At 34.2% G+C, this 20,480-nt stretch overlaps 1 protein-coding gene across 5 annotated transcripts in view; it reads right to left on the bottom strand.

The window, feature by feature from the left end:
• GALNT13 (polypeptide N-acetylgalactosaminyltransferase 13) overlaps positions 1-20,480 on the bottom strand; it is a 495,830-nt gene that overhangs the window by 173,845 nt on the left and 301,505 nt on the right. For all 5 annotated transcript variants that reach the window (XM_045831790.1, XM_045831772.1, XM_045831799.1 and 2 more), the window contains exon 8: positions 1,209-1,326. In XM_045831790.1, coding sequence (XP_045687746.1) covers positions 1,209-1,326 — 118 coding nt within the window. The remainder of the gene's footprint in view (positions 1-1,208; positions 1,327-20,480) is intronic.

Genomic DNA, 20,480 nt, shown 5'->3' on the forward strand with positions numbered 1-20,480 from the left:
AAGAGCAAATTTTTTTGAGGTTTTGAATTACTTCCTTCCTGAAGCAAGAAGACAGTTCCTGAATATGGTACTAAGTCTTGTGGGGCAAGTTGCATCAGACTGTAAGTATATAAACAAATGTGTAAAGAGTAAAATTCCATTAATTAACAATGTTTTCAAACATCTGACGATAAGCAAGTTTTATTGGCAAAAAGCTGTAGAACTAGGCCATTCTAGTGCCTCTAAATAATTCAGATTAAGCAAGACTTGTTAAATTCTACATTATATAAATTCAAAGCAATCCTTATCTTCAATTTTGGACATTTTATTACAGAACATCAGATATATTTATATTTTGTTAGTGAAAAACAAACTTTACTTTCTAACCTTTGTATACATCTAAATATCATAGATAAATATATCTAAATACTAATAATTTCATTGCACAAATAATTCTGGCAAAACACTTGAGTGTTTTAAATATTGCATGATATTCTAAAAATGGAAAAAAAGTGTTATTAATTTATTTCACTTAAAATAATAATATAAATGGTTTGAAGGAAAAACAGTATGTTAGCAGATTATGCGACAGTATAAAATCACATTTATATGTATATAATTTAATTTATGAATATAATAAAATGTTAAATTATGCATATGCTTCCTAATATATATATGAGGGATTAACCTTTAATTTTTATTTACCTGGAAGGTCATTTAATAAGTGAATTTGCATTATTTAAACTGATTCATCAAACAATGTCTACAATTGCAAAAATAGTCATGCTACATACAAAGTTATCCAGAATTCCTTTTTCCACAGGCTATTCTTAAAGTTATTTGAGAATAACCTCAGGCAGCACTTGTAAATTTAGATAGCATAAATACTTCCAACATTCAGTTCAAAAATACAAACTGATTTTATAGGGTAATGTTTTATTGAAAAAATAAAGCCCTTCTTAATATCAAACACTGAAAGACCTAATGTGTTTGTACTATGAATAAAATATTTTTGAAAACTTAAAAAACACCTATAATTTCCCACTTAACAGTAAATATTGCATGCAAAAGACTCTAGCAAAGTTTCTAAATGAGTATTAAAATGACCAGCTGATCAGCAATTTGCATCACTTCACAAAAAAAAGATTTGACAGTAAGTTACTAGGTCTATATATGCATGCAACAGAATAGTATGTTCAGAGTCAAAAAATAAAGTAAAATACAATTACCCTAAAAGACATTTCAAGATTCTCTCCACCCCAGATATCCATTCCTGCATCGTAAGTTCCTATCTCTTCAAAGTAGTTTCTGTCAATAGAAAATAGGCCACCAGCCATAGTAGGGGTCCTAGTTGAAAAACAAAACAAAAAGAAAAGAATATCTTTTGAAAACAATGTGTGGAGTTTAATGAGAGTAGCAAATATTTCTGAGACATTCTAAATTAAAAATAATAGTACTCAAAAATCTCAAACTGGAAACATAAAGCCAAGGTGAATGAGGTTTTAAAATTAATAAATAGCATTTTATCATATTTTCTGTAAAACGAAATTTAGATTGCCCTCTTTTTCTTATAGATTATCATACAGACACATGGAAGAAACAATGGGCACTTAAGCAGGGTACCTACATTCCTTCTCAAAGGGAAAGCAAAGTTAGTGCTCTTAGCATTGAATACTACACCTTCAGATTACTGGTCATGAACATACCAGCTGTGAACTTTTGTCATCTAATTATCACTCATTTTAATGTGAGCCCCAGAAACTTATGGATATGGTTTTTCTATGAAAAGATCTATAGCCTATTTAAATATAAAAATATTAAATACTATAAAATGTTTATAGACCAATAAGTATCTAACAAGAATTATAAAAGTATTTTTAAACATTATTTTTACATCTAATCAATTAATCTGCTTACCTAACTAAAATACAATCAATCAATAATACTGGAGAATCATAAATCTTATATGTTATTCAGAGGTTTAAAGTAAATTTGGCACAGATGCTAAAACTTTTTTCTAGGAATAAATGCCTTTCATTCTCCCATTCAAAAGGTCTCTATAGGAACTAAGAAGTCAATTTTTCAGTTTTAAGTGGTTAATTAGTTAATTTTAAAAAATCATTAAAGCAATATTGAAGTGTTTCTATACAAGTGGATAAATTGAAACTAAAAAAGAAAATTCTAGTTGTTCACAACTGGATCTATCTATACTGGCAATGATTATTTTTGAACAGTTAATTATAGTATAGTGGTTTTCAACCTTCTTAGCACATTAAGCAGAACTTGAGACACATTTAAAAAAATGCACTTCCATGCTTGGGTACCACTCTCCACAGATCAGATTTAATTAACAGGAGGTGGGGCCAGACCTTGCATACTGTGTAACATACCCAAGATGATTGTGATGTGCTGTTAAAGTTGACAAACACTGATCTAGTAACTTAGATATGGAATGCTCATCTAAGAAAACTGAGATTGGTTTAAAAAATGTTTTGCTTTTCGTGAAATTATATCCTCTTCTGCCACAGGGTATGCTCATGTCCTCTAATTAAACAATATAGTTCAAAGAAAACCACCAAATAATATTGCACTTGGGTAGCTACCATATTGCAAAGGTCCCAATTTCTCCCAGAGCTCTCACTGTTTTATACTCAGGTAATTAACTGCCCATCAGCTGGGGAAGCACAGACTCACATAGCCTCAAATCTGTTTTATTACTTCTGGTCTTGCTGGGTTCCTAACAGGAATGGTATCATTGACCCTCTGAGTTATAATGAGAAACACTAACAAAGTGAAACAGATGGTAATTATGGTAGCCACAGCCCTCACCTGACTGGGGTTTTGAAACTCTGTGGTAATAACTATATAAAGTATTACAGTGCTAGATAGCCTATTTAATGAAATGAGGAACAAAAACTGCTGCAATTACTCTATCATAATGCAACCAAGTGCTTAAGAATGTTAAATAATACATTTTTAATGATCAATTCAGAGTGCCTACCCACTTATCTATTTATTAATAAAGTACTAATGCATTAAAGTTAAATACATGTATTGATTTTCATCTTACATCTTGGTCATAATTCCTATAAATATGTGAGAAATATATAATAAATTGCTACAATAAATTATATATTTAACCATAAGAATGACTCATTTCACTTATTCTTGAAAAGTAACAAAAGTAAAATTAAAACCAAAAAAAAAGCCTGCATTTTTAAGGAAATATGCTCCTAGATAGAATATTTTGTCTTTTCAATATCAGCTCTCTTGACTAGTTGATACCTACTAAATGATAACTGCAGCTGAAGCCAGTGTTAGGTAACATGTTCTGTCCTAAGTCAACTGTTCTGTATCATCCCTAATGAACGGTTTATTTATGCCCATGTAAACCTTTAGTATTTAGGATGCCTAGAAAATTAAAAGCCTGGTTATAGTTGAATTAGCTGATATATGATTTTTAAAATGTGTTTATACAATGTCAAACCAACCAACAAATTCAATTAATTTGGGGGAGGGGGATAATCAGCTCAAAGGCTATAAACATTACCTACCACACAGCAGGTAGGTGAAGATGAATTAACAGAAGAAAAGCACTTAGCACAGTGCCCAGCATATAATAAACAGTTAATAAGATTAGGGATATATCTTTGTTGGTGGTGGTTATTTTTCAAAGAAAAGATTTGAATGTCCTTAATTTTAGCTTCCCATAAACACATCTTCCCTTTGAATTTCAAAATCATTTGGGACTACTTCATATCTAAGATGTTGAACTCTGAAATCTGCCTCTCTGAACACAACTTTCTATTTTATAAGCCTTTCTATTGCAATCTGATGGAAGTCATTTTTTATTCTTCACTGGTGATTTTGGTTCCTTACCTATTCCATATTCTCACAAAATAACCCCTTCAGGAATTGTCTTCTTTCTTTCTCCCACTCCCTTTCCAAGATTCGGCCATGTCAAGGAAAAACTACCCAAGCATCCCAGTTCTCCTTGTTTGCTTTATACAACCCATTTTCTTTTTGTCAGTATCAGTGTCTGGGTAAACATACCCTTTACCTCATCTATTTCTGCTCCTAAGGCCTACAGAATCATTGATAAAGTAATATGATTAGGTCAACTGGTCATACTGAAAATCCATGTTGTTGACTCTTCACAAACTGTCTGACATCCTTTTATCTATGCTCATTTACTTACCTGTTTCACTCCTAACTGAATCTTTGCCAAAGTCTGGGACTTGTCTCAAGAAACTGGAGATTAAATAAATGCATAAAATCTGAACTCCTTCACTCTCTACCTCTACAGCTCTCTAGAGAGATGATGATGATAGATAGATAGATAGATAGATAGATAGATAGATAGATGACAGATCTTATGGACTCTCCCTTCCTCTTGTCTCAGAGGAAATAAAATCTCTTTTCCTCCCTTTATGGACTAGCATTCACTCTTGTGCCCTCAGCTGGCTCTTTTTCTGACTACCATTTCAGCCACTTGCTCATTGACTGTTACATTTATGTTTCATGCCTTTGACTTCTAGACAGTCCCCTTGAGCTTAGCTATTCAATTCAGTTCTATCCTAAATCAAGATACACCCTCATACTATCCTACTCCTCATCCAAACTAGGGACATATATTTTCTATTCTCTTCTCTGGTAACCTTAGTGAAAGGATACTTTCTATGCACTCCCTCAACTCCTACCTCTACAATAATCTCCTTCTGAAAGGGCCCCACTGATTCTGAACTTCAATAGCCTTTTCTGAATTTCTTCCTTTGAAAACATTTAACACAATTCGTTAGCCTCTCTGCTGAAAATTACTTTTTACCTGAGTTATATTGTTCTAGAGAGATTTTTCTTTTACCAACTAGCCTATTAATTTTGTGATTCTTATTGATGCCCTTCCTTCCTTCCCCTTGCTGCCTGTCAGAGCTTGGTCAAGGTCTACGTTTCACATCTGTGACATGATGTTATACAATTTTATACAATTTATAACATTGTTTTTTAGAAATGTGCACTTAATAACTGTCTTCTTTTCCCCAAAATGTAGTACCCCAAGGGTGTCTCAGTAGCACTTTTCTTTTTCTATACTCTTGGCCCGTTTCAGCTCATTTGTCATGTACCTTTAATTGTCACCTCTATGAGTTTGACTCTTAATCTGTGTTCCTTTTGTCACTGCCTCCCTCTGCATTGTATGCTTTTTCAATTACTCACTAGATGTTTTGTTTTTAAAAAATCCTTCTGACTTTCCTCAGTGTGTTTATCACAGAACTGAGCGTGTGCTGATATCCCTTCTATATCTGCTTCTCTTTCCATGTCCTCTGTTTCCTTCTAGAGCCTCAATGTAAAAGGATGAAAACACTTTTCAGCACCTTTGTCTTTTGTGTCTCATTCAATAATTTCCCAAATGCTTCTAATTTTTTCCAAAGCACTTTTGACTCTTATCTGTGTTCTCTGTTTTCATGGTCACTATCCAGTTTTAGTCTTCTTATTGCTAACTGTGTGTTAATGGAATTCTTTACAGTCCACTGCTTCCAACATTTATTGTAACAACCATGGCCATATTAATTTCTCTAAATAAAACTCCTCTTAAAATGTTAACCAGATGTTTGAAAACCTATTTTAAGGTATAAATCCCAGCTTCTTATCCTGGCTTCAGGGATCTGGAGTACCCGGTTCCTCCATTTGTTTTAACTGTTTCCTTGTATTTAAAGTGTTCAGCTGTTGCTAGTAAATGTTTCACATTTTCTCACCTTGGTGCATATATTTAAATCCATTTGTCACTTGCATTTTCCTTTGTAAACTCCCCTTATATGTTCAAACCTGGTCTATTCTTAGGCCAAAGGAAAGAGTATACATTCTATGCGATCTGCCCTTAGTACAACCCCCATCCCTCCAATCTGGACCTAATATCCCCCTCCTACTGTCTTCTACAGCACCCTGTTTCTGTATCTCAGGGTACTTGGCACTACTTATTAAATATAATATTCATGTCTATATAAATTTTACCACTACTGTAAGTAAGCACAGCCAATATATTAGTTGGGTAGTATTAGACTATTAATAGACATTTATTGAATAAATAAAATTTTATTTTATTTTTTAAATTTATTTTTATATAGAGAGAGGGGAAGAGAGGGAGAAAGAGAGGGAAAGAAACATCGATATGAGAGAGACACATCTATCGGTTGCCTTTGGTACTTGCCCTGGCCAGAGACTGAACTCCCAACACAGTCATGTGCCTAATCAACTAAACCACACCAGCCAGGGCTGAATTAACAAAAGTTTTAAATGAGCAATGCATTTCATGGCCACAAAACAATGTATTTAAAAGTTTAAATTACGTGCAATTTTATTTCTTAAATTGTAAAAAAAATCATTGCTCATATTTGTTAAATTGATGAGTAACAAAAATGTCTACACTGAATCCAGGAATGTAAAGATCTGATTTTTAAAGGGGTTTTGGGAGTGCAGTGTGATAGTGCCTCAGAATTAAAGATATAAAACTTTGTGATGATGGCAAATATTAAAAGACTCCAACAAGTAAGCATTTGGCATGAAAAATATTGAATCTTCTCACCAGGAGTTGGAATATTAAAGGAAATTATAAAATACATTCGATTATTCAGTAATGCTAAAATGCAATCCCTGTATTTTCATCAAGAAGTTAATGGTAGCCTATATTCACACTGAGATAAGCAACCATGTGTAAAAAGCAGATAACCAACCTGTGAGAGAGTCTAAGGAGACTCTAAGAGGCAGCTGAGTTTAGTTTTTAGGAGTATGGACTTAGTATCTAGATTGATGGGGTTTGAAACTCATCCCCACAGGGTGAATTTCAGCAAGCCACTTAAACTCTGTCTCAATTCTAACATCTACAAAATGGGTATATATGTCTTAATGCATGTAAACTCAGAATAGTACCAACACAAAGCATTTAAATATTATTTTTACTAAAAAGTAAATGTTTACTAAAAGAAAACATCTGTGTTTGCCAAGATTATAACCAGATTTATGTATATATGTATGTATGCATGTATATATGTATTTATTTATTTTTAGTTTTCAGAGTTCAATTAATATTTAATATAACTTTAATATTTTAGAGCTACAAGAACCTACAGTTTTGGTCAACAAATTTAGTTGCAGTGTGTTTAAATGACTTGTTCAAGGGCCCCTAAGTAATGGCCCAGTTAAAAAAAATTGCTTTCCCTCCTTTCTTTTCCTTCCTTCCTTCTTCCTTCCTTCCTTCCTTCCTTCCCTTTCTCTCTCCCTTCCTTTCTACATAATATTCTACCAATCTGTAATGTTTCAAGTTATCCTTTTGACTTATACAGCAAAAGATCTGAGAGGTGGCTATTAGAAATACAGTTTTCCTGATTTCCATTTCCAAATTTATGCACCATTGTTTTCCTATGAATTTCAGCACTCTCTTCAAAGTAATTTCTTTCAAAGTTATTGAAACATAATTTCTTGCTATTTTTTTCCTTTTCTATATAGAATTCTATGTAATCTTATCTGGCAAATAACCAAGGACCTTGTAGAAAAAAATCTAAAGATTTGAGAGACTTTAGTTCAGTATTAGGCTGTTGTTTGTATTGGTCAAATATCACAATATGTAGACTGTTAGTGTTTAGCTCTGTATTAATAACATTTTTCATATAGTGTAAACCACAATAAAGAGAAATGATAAACATAAATATTTTATTATTTATCAAATATGAGGCATCAATAGCTAAAATGGTCATGTAATTTTGATTTTTTTTTAATATCATAAAATGTAATGACTTCATTTGGCTAAACATTTTGTGGATTCGGAAACCAAAGAAAAACTAGGTGTTGTGAGTCTCTTTTCATCCTTCCTTAATCTGTCTACTATACCCAAATATGGAAGCAGAAGAGAGAGAAAAGAGCAAAGGCACAACAATTCTTTTATTAAAGCAATGAATAATAAAATGTTGGATGTAATTAAAGGTTTTTACAGAGAAAAATGGGAAGTTTGATGGAATATCGAACACCATGAGACTCATTTCAACATAATGTTTGGGTGAGAAAATGCAGCTTTCTGTAGAAAAGAAACTGTTTCCATAAGAGTTTATGGTGGCTTGACCTCTTAAGCAAGAAAGCTTACCCAAATCCTTGTAGAATCTATGGAACACAAACAGTTTCAAAGCTATTTTTAAAGGATAAGAAAAAAATAAAGTTTTGCTTAATATGAGCTTATTTTCTGCCAGAAAAAAAGAACAATTTACCAAGTATGGGAATCAAGCACCTTGTATATGCTAAAAGACCTATATTTCCAAAAATCAGTATTTTTTTTTCTTAACCCTTTTTAGTAATCTTCACAGCCTGATACAACTCTTAGCTTCCAAGAGGATGCACAGTAATTGGTACAAGTTTTTATCTTTCCTTTTATTTTTACTGTATAAGAGGGTTCAAAATAAGCAATGAGGCCCACTGAAATCAGATGTTTTAATATATTTTGTATAATGTAATAAATGTATTCAATATATTAATGTGATATTTAATTCATCACCTTGAAAATTTCTATACTATCCCAGTTTTATTATTATTTCAACGGCCTGCTAGGAGAGTCCTGTTAATTATTACCTAAACTATTAGAAATTAGTATAATGTAAATGTGCTATTTTTCTCCAGAGAATATAAATTCACATATTCCATCTGTGGTTGGATCTTTTTCTCTCAAAATCAATGTATGTTAGATTTTAACATGAGTAGATAAGAATGTTGGACAGTTGAGCCCTGGCCTGGTACCTCAGCTGGATGGAGCATCATCCTATACACCAAAAGGTTGTGGGTTTGATCCCTAGTCAGGGCACATAACTAGGTTGCTGATTTGGTCCCCAGTTTGGGCACATATGGGAGGCAACCAATAGATGTTCCTCTCTCATATCATTGTGTTTTTTTTCTCTCTCTCCCTCCCACCTCTCTGTCTAAAATCAATTAATATATCCTCAGGTGAGGATTTTCAAAAAAAGAGGAAGAATGTTGAATAGTTGAATATTCCAAAGCTCAACTATTTCTATCACACTCTGTTCTGTTGAGAACCTTGACCTTTCCTTGTACTGTTGCTTTTGTTGCTTTAACATCTCCTACTGTAAAGAAGTGTCTCATGGACTTTGAGAGAATTTTTCTGCTTCTGTCTTCTAATTTAAAAGTATATTTTAATTGGACTGAGAAAAACCTGTAATCCTAGAGAATATCTGAGTTAAAAATTAAGAACTTCATTATTAGTTGCTATTAACTAATAAGAAATATTGATTTATATTTTATAATATTTTACAGAATAAAATAAATGTTCTTCATTTACTATACTTACTAGAGGGACTATAAATTGAAGGATAATAAATTGAAGGACAATAAATTGGCAGAATATAATAATATTAAAACAAATTTTATATTGTCTGATTGCATTATTCTATAGAGACCACATTATATGCAAAAACTGTAGATAAGACATAATTGGCAAAAATAAAGTATAAACACACTCTTAATTGACTTTAGTTACTAAAAAGAGATAAAGCTAAGTAAATAATTGAAATACTAGCAGCTATTAAAATTTTATTAATGAAAAAATTAATGGCATGAGAAAATACTCATGATATACCAATATTTAAATTGGAGAGAAATGTATATAAAAATAAACATAACAAAATATTAAAAGAAGTGGCTCATTGGTATTCTGTTTCATTATGCTTTAGGTACTTGTCACATTTCTTTTACAGTGTGCATATGTTATACATTAGAAATAAATTTAAAATATCTCCTTTCAAATACATTTCTCAGTTAATATTTTAGAGCACTTCATGAGTTAAGCAGGGCAGTGAGAATAATTTTCCATTTAATAGTTGAAAAGACTGGGTAATTTTCCAATTGGAAGAGCTTGAAATAAAACCCAGATTCTCCAAAGCCAGTTTCAATGCTTCAGTAATATCATACTATAAGGATGCAAGAAATTGATATGTGAAATTTCTGTTTTTCACAATAAAGTCACAGTAATTGTAATCTGAGCTGTTATTAATATGTTATTTATTTGATATTCTTTATAAATTTCTAATTCTTTGAAAGGAAAAGAAATATATGAGATCAGACAAATATTGAAAAGGGGTATCAAAGTAAATAAAATGTGTCAGAAATAAAAATTCAAAATTACATATATGGTTGACTTATTATAATAGCAAGAATTAGAAAAATTTCTAAAACTCTTTAGTTTTGCTTTAGGAAGATACAAAACACAACTACATGTAAAAATGAAAGAAGTCGCATTAATAATATTAACAATAGCTAAATGTAGAGGAGTCTACAAAATGAGAAAAAAGGGTAAAGAAAGTTAAATAGACTTGATAAATAACATGTAGGTCTCCAATAAAGTTATCTATTTAAATAATTAAGGAATTAAAGTAGAAACTAGTATCTTTATAACTATGGAGGGTTACTCACAGGGCATAATTAAGAGACTAAAGATATAAATAAGGATAACAATGGATTCTTTTATAAAAGCCCACATGACTCTAGCAGTTGACATAGTTTAACTCCTGTGTGTACACGCTCTGACCACATATGCTGGCCTCTTCCCCTCATCCAGCATACATATGTCCTGACCCAGACAGTGAGCAACTTTAAAGCAGAGAATGCTGTGCTTATCTTTGTATGTGCAGAACCTAGCACAATACACAATGGGTATCTGCATATGGAACTAAACTCATTTCAATAGCCTGAACCAAATCAATTAAAAATTTATATGCATCAGAAAAATGCATAAAACACCCCAAGCTAAAAAAAATGATTTGGGAGACTATCTACACTACCAGGTAATTTATGCTACTAGTTGCTATTCCATTAGTTTATATATATGCATAGTCATAAAAGGTTCACTTGTTTAATACTTTAAAACTCAACTACTTTCCAGGCAGAATTCTCTAAGTCAAAGGCCACAAATTTAAAAGATTATAGTCAGTTATATAAAATCAGCATGTGGAGTTGATTAGTTGCAGTAAGTATATTCCCCTCACCTTTGACTGGGAAACAGATACAGAGAAATATCTTTCCAAGGTTAGCAATGATGACACTTGGTAACTGATCCTCAGCCTCAGAGTCAGGGACACACAATAAGAAGGAGCTGTGGGGACTGTGCTAAACTTTCCTGCTACTTCTGTATGGGCAGCTTTAACTCAACTCCACCTGATGGTGCCAGTTATAACCAGTGGACAATAATAGCAAGATCATCTGGCTTCTAAAGAACAGCTGGAAATCCAGATTTTTACTTATAGCATCTCATTTTTAGCCCTGGTCACGTGGCTCAGTTGGTTGAAGCATCAATCCCATAAACCAAAATTCTACAGGTTCAATTCTCGGTCAAGGTATATGTCTAGGTTGCAGGTCTGATCCACAGTTGGGGCAGGTGTGGGAGGCAACTGCTCAATGTTTTTCTCTCTCATCTCTCTCTCTGTCTCTCTCTCTCTCAGATCAAGAAACACATCCTCAAGTGAGGATTTTTTTAAATCTCATTTTTAAAAGGATGGTAATTTTCAAAATCAAAACACTATATAGGCCAAGAGAAATTCACCTGCAGAGCATATTTGACATGGCCTCCTGGGTTATGATCTCTGGTTTAACAATTGATTACTTTATTGTTGCACATATAATTGAGATATTTCTGAAAAGTCATATAATTTGACTACTGAAATATTAAGGAGAGGTTACTGATTAAAGAAAACAAAATACTAGGAATTATGTGTGATATTACTCCACACTCATAGCTTCTTCACAATTACCAAGTATTTCAAAAACTTAATATATTATCAGAATGAAAGTATCAAAGTCCAGAGCTTGACGATAGAATAATAATGATAACAATTGCAAACTTTACTTTAAATGTGGTATAACTAAGGTAAGGTCACAAGTTCATATTGGTTCTCTATGTACACAGACGCATGATTGTATTTCTAAGTGATGACTAAACTATTCAATTATAGTCACTAGGAAGTTCTGTCTTAACTGACATTTTAAATAAAGCATTCCACTAAGAAAACTAAAATTTCAACCTCATTTTAATCACTTTAACTATTCAGAATTCTGTTAATCAAGTAGAAAAAAAAATGTCTTCAACACCTGGAATGATTAATATGTTTGTACAAATGTGAGAAAAATCATCACATCTGAAAGTAACAGATTACAAGTACAAAGAAGGTTCACATGATAGCTACGCTGATGAAAATTACCTGCAGGCTGTTGCAACAGAGCTTGTGAATTATTTAACCTTTTGCCATAAATATCTAGAAACTTCAGGAAAGATAGGTTTCTCTTTTTTCCTTGCTCCAGCTCCCTCAGCAATTTAGAAAATGAAATACTGTGCAGTTACTGAGGGACACAAATAAAATATACTTAGATTTTTATCAGCTCTCCATGTTACTACAATAAAACTACATAAATATTGCAAGTAGGCTGTTTCATCTTATGTTTTCATTAATGAAAGATGAGAAACACTGTCCCATTTCTATATAGATCTTTACTTTCATAAATGAGATCAGTGAATTACTATGAATGTTGGCTACCTCTTAATTATCCAGCCTTTCACTCTGTGAGAAAATAAAGTTAGGTTCCAGTCAGGATGGTGGCATAGGTAAGCATGGTATTTGGAATCTCCCACAACCACATAAAAATTACAACTAAAGTACAGAACAACCATTGTTTGTAATCACCCAAAATATAGTTGAACAGAACCCCTACAACTAAAGATTACAGAAAAAGCCACATCATCCATAGGAGGAGCAGAGGGGTAGAACCAGCTGACCCACACCCACAAGTGGCAGATAAATATCAGGAGGGATATCTTGACTACAGAGGTCTCCCCTAAGGAATGAAGGACCTCAGCTGCATATCAGAACTCCTAGCCCAAGGTTCTGGTGCTGGAAATACAAGTCACTATGACTTCTGACTATAAAAACCAGCAGGGATTGTGGCTGAGTTAGAGCCCTAAGCATTCCTCTTAAAGGGTCATGCATGGACTTACATGGATTCACTCCTCTAAGCTCTAGCCCTGGAGTAGCTGCTTGAAAGGCATCAGGGACATAAAAAAAGAAACTGAATTGTCTGGCTTCAGGGCAAAGGATAGAAGGGCAGCCTTTTCCCAGACAGAAGTGCTGGCAGAGGCCATTGTTCCTTTGCTGAGCCTTCCCCAAACAAATCTAGCAGGTGTCCAAGATATCTGAGTCTCTATTAAACTGGCTAATAACACTGTTAGCCCTGTTCTGGTGATTCCCTGAGGCCCCACCCCACCCAACTAGCAAGCCCACCCAATCCTTTCACAGTGGCTTTTCCATATGAATGGCCTCCCTTTCCTCATGCTTCAGAATTTCATATAATCTCTCAAACAGGCAGTATCTGGCCTCTGTGCCCTCTGTACCTATTGCCAAGTGGTCCTTGGCCCAGTACTAGCAGCAGTTTTCCCTGGTCTGAAGCTTGGCCTCTCCTGGGCACTTACAAGCCCAGAAAAATTAGTAGCCATCTGCAAATCACTCTATAGCTCATGCAAGGTGGCCCCAGCCAGGGCACAGGTGATAGCTGATCCTGAACCTCTTGGGAGGCTCCAGATCTAGCGCACCCATTGGACAGCTTTAGATCATGCCATATTACAACCCTACCACCGCAAGTGATGCATTCAAAGGGCAGACTTGGTGGGCACCAAAGCCTCACTGAAGTGAGTCCTGCTCTGTATGATTGATCCCTGAATGGCCGTTCCTCACAGCTGATTGGTCTGGTGGTCAATCCTTCCTAGCGATGTAGCAACAGCAATCAAAGGTCAACTACAACAGGACAGTTCATACTGCTCACATAAGGGTTACACCTGAAATACCCAGCTCAGGTGACTGGGGAGGCTGCACCACTGGGTGCCATAGGACCCCTACTACATTAGGCCACTCTACCAAGGCTGGGAGACGTAGTGGCCCTACCTAATACACAGAAACAAACACAAGGAAGTGGATAAAATGAGAATACAAAAATAAACAAACCAACAAACAAAAACAGTTCCCAAATGAAAGAACAGGAGACCTCTGGAAAAAGAACTAAATAAAATGGAGGCAAGCAAACTACCAGATACAGAGTTCAAAACAACGATCATAAGGATGGTTAAGGAACTTAGTGAGAACTTCAACAGTATTTAAAAAAGACATGACAACCATTAAAAAGGATCAGAAATAAAGAATGCATTAACTAAAAAGAAGAATAAATTACCTTATAGGGAATCAACAGAAGAGTGGATGAAGCAAAAAATAAAATCAGTGACTTGGACTATAAGGAAGCAAAAATACCCAATTAGAACAGCATAAAGAAAAGAAGACTCCACAAATGAGGATAGTATAAGAGGCATCTAGGACAACTTCAAGCATACCAACATTTACATCACAGGAATGCCAGGAAAGAAAGACAACATAAGAAGTTGAAAACCTATTTGGAAAAAAAGATGATGAAAAACATCTATAACCTGGTAAAGAAAATAAACGGACAAGTTCAGGGAGTTCAGGGAGTCACAATGAAGATGAAGAGGCCCATACCAAGACACAACATAATTAAAATCCAAAAGTTAAAGACAAAAAGAGACTTAAAAACAGCAAGAGAAAAGCAGTTACAGTAGTTACCTTCAAGGGAGTTCCCATAGACTGTCAGCTGATTTCTCAACAGAAAATTTGCCAGACAGAAGGGATTGGGAAAAATATTCCAAGTGATGAAAACCAAGTAACTACAAGCAATATTACTCTACCCACCAAAGCTATCATCTAGAATAGAAGAACAGATAAAGAGATTCCCAGGCAAGAAAAAGCTAAAGGAGAGTGACATCAGAGGAGTGGTGGTGTGAAAGATTTCCTTGGTCTCTCCCTTTCAAGTTTTAAAAATTTGAACAGCTATAATTCAACAAAGGATTCTCTGATCAACACACATACACATCTGAGAAATCTGCACTTTGAAACATCTAAAGGTGAACAAGTGGGAGTGAACTGGGGAGGCACAAAGGGAAAACAGCTCAAAGGAGCCATGGATGGGGGCTGGGAGCTCACTGCAGGTCTCACACCAAAGACCTGCAGTTCCTTCAGCTGAGAGGAGCAGAGAGATTTAGTGAGCATTCCTGCAGAAGTGGGCAATGTGAACTTGCAGCTCAGCCCAGTGACCTGGGCAGGAGTAAAGGGCAGAGGTATGGCCACAGATGTCAGATAATTGGCATCCCACACAGAGAAACAAAGTCACAAAGCCTGGCTGCCTTTTCTTAACCTCCCAGAGCCTTCCTCTTCACACTCTTCATGTCAGGTTACAGAGCATATTACCTGAGAAATGGTACTACAGAAAGTTTTTTTTTTTCCCCTGAGCAAAGGGTGCACTCTTCTACTAATCCCAGGGTTGGGTGGAGGCACAGGTAAGGTGCTGCAGAGGTCTGCCAGTTGCTATTTCTGGGAGGACAAAGCAACAAAGCAGGTGGCTGGGTTAACCCAGGTTACCATCCACAAACATTGACCATACATTGCCAGTGGCATCTGGCAATCACACTGGGATTTCAAGGATTTGGGGCCCTACCTCCTATTGCATTCCTTTGAGTGGTAGGTTCCCTGGAACCTGTACGACTGAATTGCAGGGGAAGTGCCTACCTTCCCAGGAAATACTGGCCATTTTCCACCAACTCACAGAGATACGAAAATCCAGAGAAGTGCCAGAAAGCTAAAAAAAACTTGCAATTCAGCACCACCTACTTGAAGACAACAGAAAGACATCTTTCTCAATCTACTATAGAAGTGTCACACATACATACATGCCTACACAGAGAAGGAATCCATGAAATACCATAAATAACCAATATAATGAGGCAGCTCAGAGAGAAAATGAAAAATCTTCAGAAAACAAACTTAAAGACATGGAAATGTGTGATTTAAATGACATAGAATTCAAGACTGCAGTTCTAAAAAAATGAATGAGATGCAGGAAAACACAGATAGGCAGTTTAATGAACTTAGAAACAAAATCAATGAATAAAGTATCAAAAGGATTGAACTTTGAAAAGAACTAAATAGACATTCTGGAAATAAAAACATCAATAAAAGAGATCAAGAATGAATTGGTGAGCATAGGAAATAGACTCAACCAGATGGAGGAAATAATTAGTGATATCAAAGATAGAAATCTAGAAATGATGCAGAGGAAGACTTAAGCATAAAACAATGAAAGAACTCTAAGAGAATGATCTGAGTCCATCAGAAAGAGCAATATAAGTATAATAGGCATACCAGAAAAAGAAGGATGGAAAAGAAGGGAACAAAGAGGTGATAAGAACTTCCCATACCTATAGAAAGAGCCAGATCCTCTAATCCAAGAAACAAATAAAACACCTAATTAACTCAATCCAAAAAGGCCTTCTTTAAGGCATATTGTATTAAAACTCAAAAATTAATGACAAATGTCCTGACCAGTGTGGCTCAGTTGGTTGGAGCATCATCCTGTAAACAGAAAGGTCACAGATTTGATTTTAGGTCAGGGCACATGTCTAGGTTGTGGTTTGGTCCTCAGTAGGGGCACATATGAGAGTCAACCAATTATACAAGGGTCAACTGATTTGATGTTTCTCTCCCTCCCTCTCTCTTTCTCTCCTTCCTTTCTCTCTAAAACCAATGAGCATGTTCTCAGGTGAGGATTAAAAAATTACTGACAAAGGAAATAATTCTCAAGATAACCAAGGAGAAGAAGAAATAACCTATAAGGAAAACCCCTCAGGTTATCATTGGACTTCTCAGCAGAAGCTCTACAAGCTAGATGACAGTGGAACCAAATACTCAAACTACTGAAAGAGAGAAATTACCAGTTAAGAATAATATATTCATCAAAGTTATCCTTTAGAGGTAAAAGAGAAATAGAGACTATTCCAGACATACAGAAACTGAAGGAATTTATCACTGGAAGACCTCCATTGCAGGAAATACTCAAAGAGGTTATTCTACCTGAAACAAAGAACAAAAGGTCACAAATTGTGAGTATGATCACTACCAAACTTACAGTAGAAACAGGGATAACTTGTTGACAACAAAAACTTAAAAACAGAAGGGTTAAAATCTGAATTTGCAAAGAAGGATGGAGATTAGGTAAATTCAAAAGAAAATAATGACTGTGTATAAAAATTTCTTTTTCATAAACCTAATGGTAACCAGAAACAAAAACCCCAAACTGAGACACATAACTTAAAAAAAAGGAAACAGGGGACAAAAGTATGAAATACCACCAGACAAAAACAACAGAAAAGATCAAACGGAGGCACAAAGCTACTCCGCCCCCGCCCAAAAAAGATAAATTGCTTATAGGAAATCCTCATATATCAATAATTACTGTAAATATAAATGGACTGAATTCACCAATAAAAAGACAGAGTAGCTGATTAGATCCAAAACCAAAACACAGTGATGTGCTGCTGCCTTCAGGAGACATATCCAAGTTGCAAAGACAAAAATAGACCCAAAGTAAATGGGTGGAAATGATTCTCCAAGCAAACAGCATCCACAAAAAAGCAGGTGTAGCAATACTAATATTTGACAAAATCAGTGTCAATATAACAAAGGTAAAAAGAGACAAAGATGGACATTACATAGTGATGAAGGGGGCACTACATCAAGAAAACATAATACTTCTCAATATATGCAGCCAGTCAGGGAGCACCAGAATGTATAAAGCCACACTAACAACTAAAGAGAGAAATAGACAAAAACATAATCCTAGTAGGTGACTTAAATACTCAATGAACAGCTCCAGAAAGATTGTCCAAAAAAGCAAATCAATAAAGAAATATCAGCCTTAAATGATACACTAAACCAAATAAGCATAATTGACATTTACAGAGACTTTTACCCCAGAACATCAGATTATTCATTCTTCTCTACGACGCATGGAATATTCTCAAGAATAGACCATCTGTTAGGACACAAAAGTAGCTTCCACAATTTTAAAATCAAAATCATACCAAGCTTCTTCTCTTACCACAATGCTTTGAAATTAGAAATCAAATGCAAAATGAAGGTTAAAAAAGCCCCACAAACATATAGAGATTAAGTAACATACTACTAAAAAATTACTGGGTCAAAGAAGAAATAAAAGTTGAGATCAAAAGGTATATAAAGACAAACGAGAATGACAAAATGACTTATCAAAACTTTGGGATGCAGTGAAAGCAATAATAAAAGGAAGTTTATATCAGTACAGATCTATCTCCAAGAGAAAAAAGAGAAAGAAAAGAAAAATCCCAAAGTCAGCAGAAGAAAGAAAATAATAAAAATTAGAGCAAAATTGAATGAAATAAAGAACAAAAAGACTATTAGCAAAAGCATAATACAACAAAGAGCTGCTTCTTTGAAAAGATTAATGAAACTGAAAAACCCCTGGCTAGACTTACTAAGGAAAAAAAGAAAAAACTGAAACAAAATCAGAAACAAAAGAGAAGTTACCACAGACTTCACAGAGATACAAATGATCATATTAGAATAGTATGAAAGACTATATGCCATCAGTTCAATAACAGAAGAAATGGATATGATCCTAGAAATACACCGTCCTAGTAGACTGAATTTTGAAAAAGTGAAAAATCTAAATAGACTAATCAACAGAGAGGAAATTGAAACAACCATTAGAAACTTCCCCAAAAATAAAAGTCCAGGACCAGACAGGTTTACTAGTGAATTCTACATAATATTCAAAGATTTGGCATGTATTGTTTGCAAACTCTTCCAAAAAATTGAAGAAGAGGCAACACATTCTAGCATATTTGTAGAGAGAAACATAACCCTGATACCAAAATCTGGCAAGAATAACACACACACACGTAAACTACAGAGTGGTATCTCTGACAAATACTTTATTTCCTAAAAAAAAAAAAAAGCTAGCAAATTTAATACAATACATTAACAAATACATCATGAACAAATGGGGTTAATTGCTGGGGTGCAAATATGGTTCAACAAATGCAAATTGGTCAAAGTAATATTTCATGTTAACAAAACAAAGGAAAAATATATAATCTTAACAAGAAATGCAGAAAAAGCATTTGATTCTGATCAAAAAAAGCATTTATGATTATAATACTCAATAAAATGGATATAGAAGAAAGATATCTCAAATAATGAAGGTCATATGTGATAAATCCTTGGCCAATATCATGCTCATTGGTAAAAAACTGAAAGAAAGTCTTTCCTCTAAAATCAGGAACAAGACAAGTTTGCCCACTTTCACCATGCTTATTCCGCATAGTTCTGAACATCCTAGCCAGAGCAATTGGGGAAGATAAATAAATAAAGGACATCCAAGTTGGGGATGAAGAAGTAAAAGTGTCACTTTTTGCAAATGGCATGACTGTGTATATAGAAAACCCAAAGACTCCACCAAAAAAATAGAAATAATAAATAGAGTCAATCTGTAAGATTCAAAATTAATGTAAAACATCCATTGCATTCCTATACACTACCAATAAATTTTCAGAGAAGAAAATGAAAAAAATTCCTTTTGTAATTACAACCAAAAGAATAAAATGTCCAAGAATAAACAAAGAATGTAAAGTACCTATATACTGAAAACTACAAAATATTATTGAAAGAGATTGACACGGACATTTAAATGGGAAGATGTCCCATGTTTATAGATTAGAAGAATCAACATAGTTAAAATGTCCACATTATCCAAAGCAATATACAGATTTTTGCAATCCTCATCAAAATTCCAATGTCATTTTTTAAAGAAATGAAACAAAAAAATCATCTGATTTGTATGGAACCATAAAAGACCCAGAATAACCAAAGCAATCCTGAAAAAAAAAAAAGAAAATAACTGAAGGTATCATATTACCTGACTTCAAATTATACTACAGATCTACGATAAGCAAAACAGCATGGTACTGTCAAAAAAAAAAAAAAACAAAACAAAACAAAAACAGACATACAGACCAATGGAACAGAATTGAGAGTCCAGAAATAAAACCACGTGTATATGGACAAATAATTTTTGACAAAGAAGCCAAAAACATAAAATGGAGGAGGGAAAAAAGCCTTTTCAATAAATGATCCTGGGAAAATTGGAAGGTCAAGTGCAAAAGAATGAAACTAGAGTATAGTTTTTCCCCATGTGCACACACACTAATTTAAAATGGATCAAAGACCTAGATACAAGATCTGAAACATTAAATTACACAGAAGAAACAACAGGTACTAAACTTATGGACCTGGGTCTTAGAAAAGATTTTATGAATTTGACCCCAAAGTCAAGGGGAACAAAGGCAAATAATAAACAAATGGGACCATATCAAACTAAAAACCTTTTTCACATCAAGGGAAAGCATGAACAAAACAGAAGGGCAACTACCCAAATGGGAGTAGATATTGGCAAATAGCTCCAACAAGAAGTTAATAACTAAACTACATCAAGAACTAATACAACTCAACACCAAACAATTCAATTTTAAAAAATGGGCA

This window comes from Phyllostomus hastatus, unplaced genomic scaffold (assembly GCF_019186645.2).
Source record: "Phyllostomus hastatus isolate PE091 unplaced genomic scaffold, TTU_PhHast_1.1 phas_contig_1, whole genome shotgun sequence".
NCBI classification, from domain to species: Eukaryota; Metazoa; Chordata; class Mammalia; order Chiroptera; family Phyllostomidae; genus Phyllostomus; species Phyllostomus hastatus.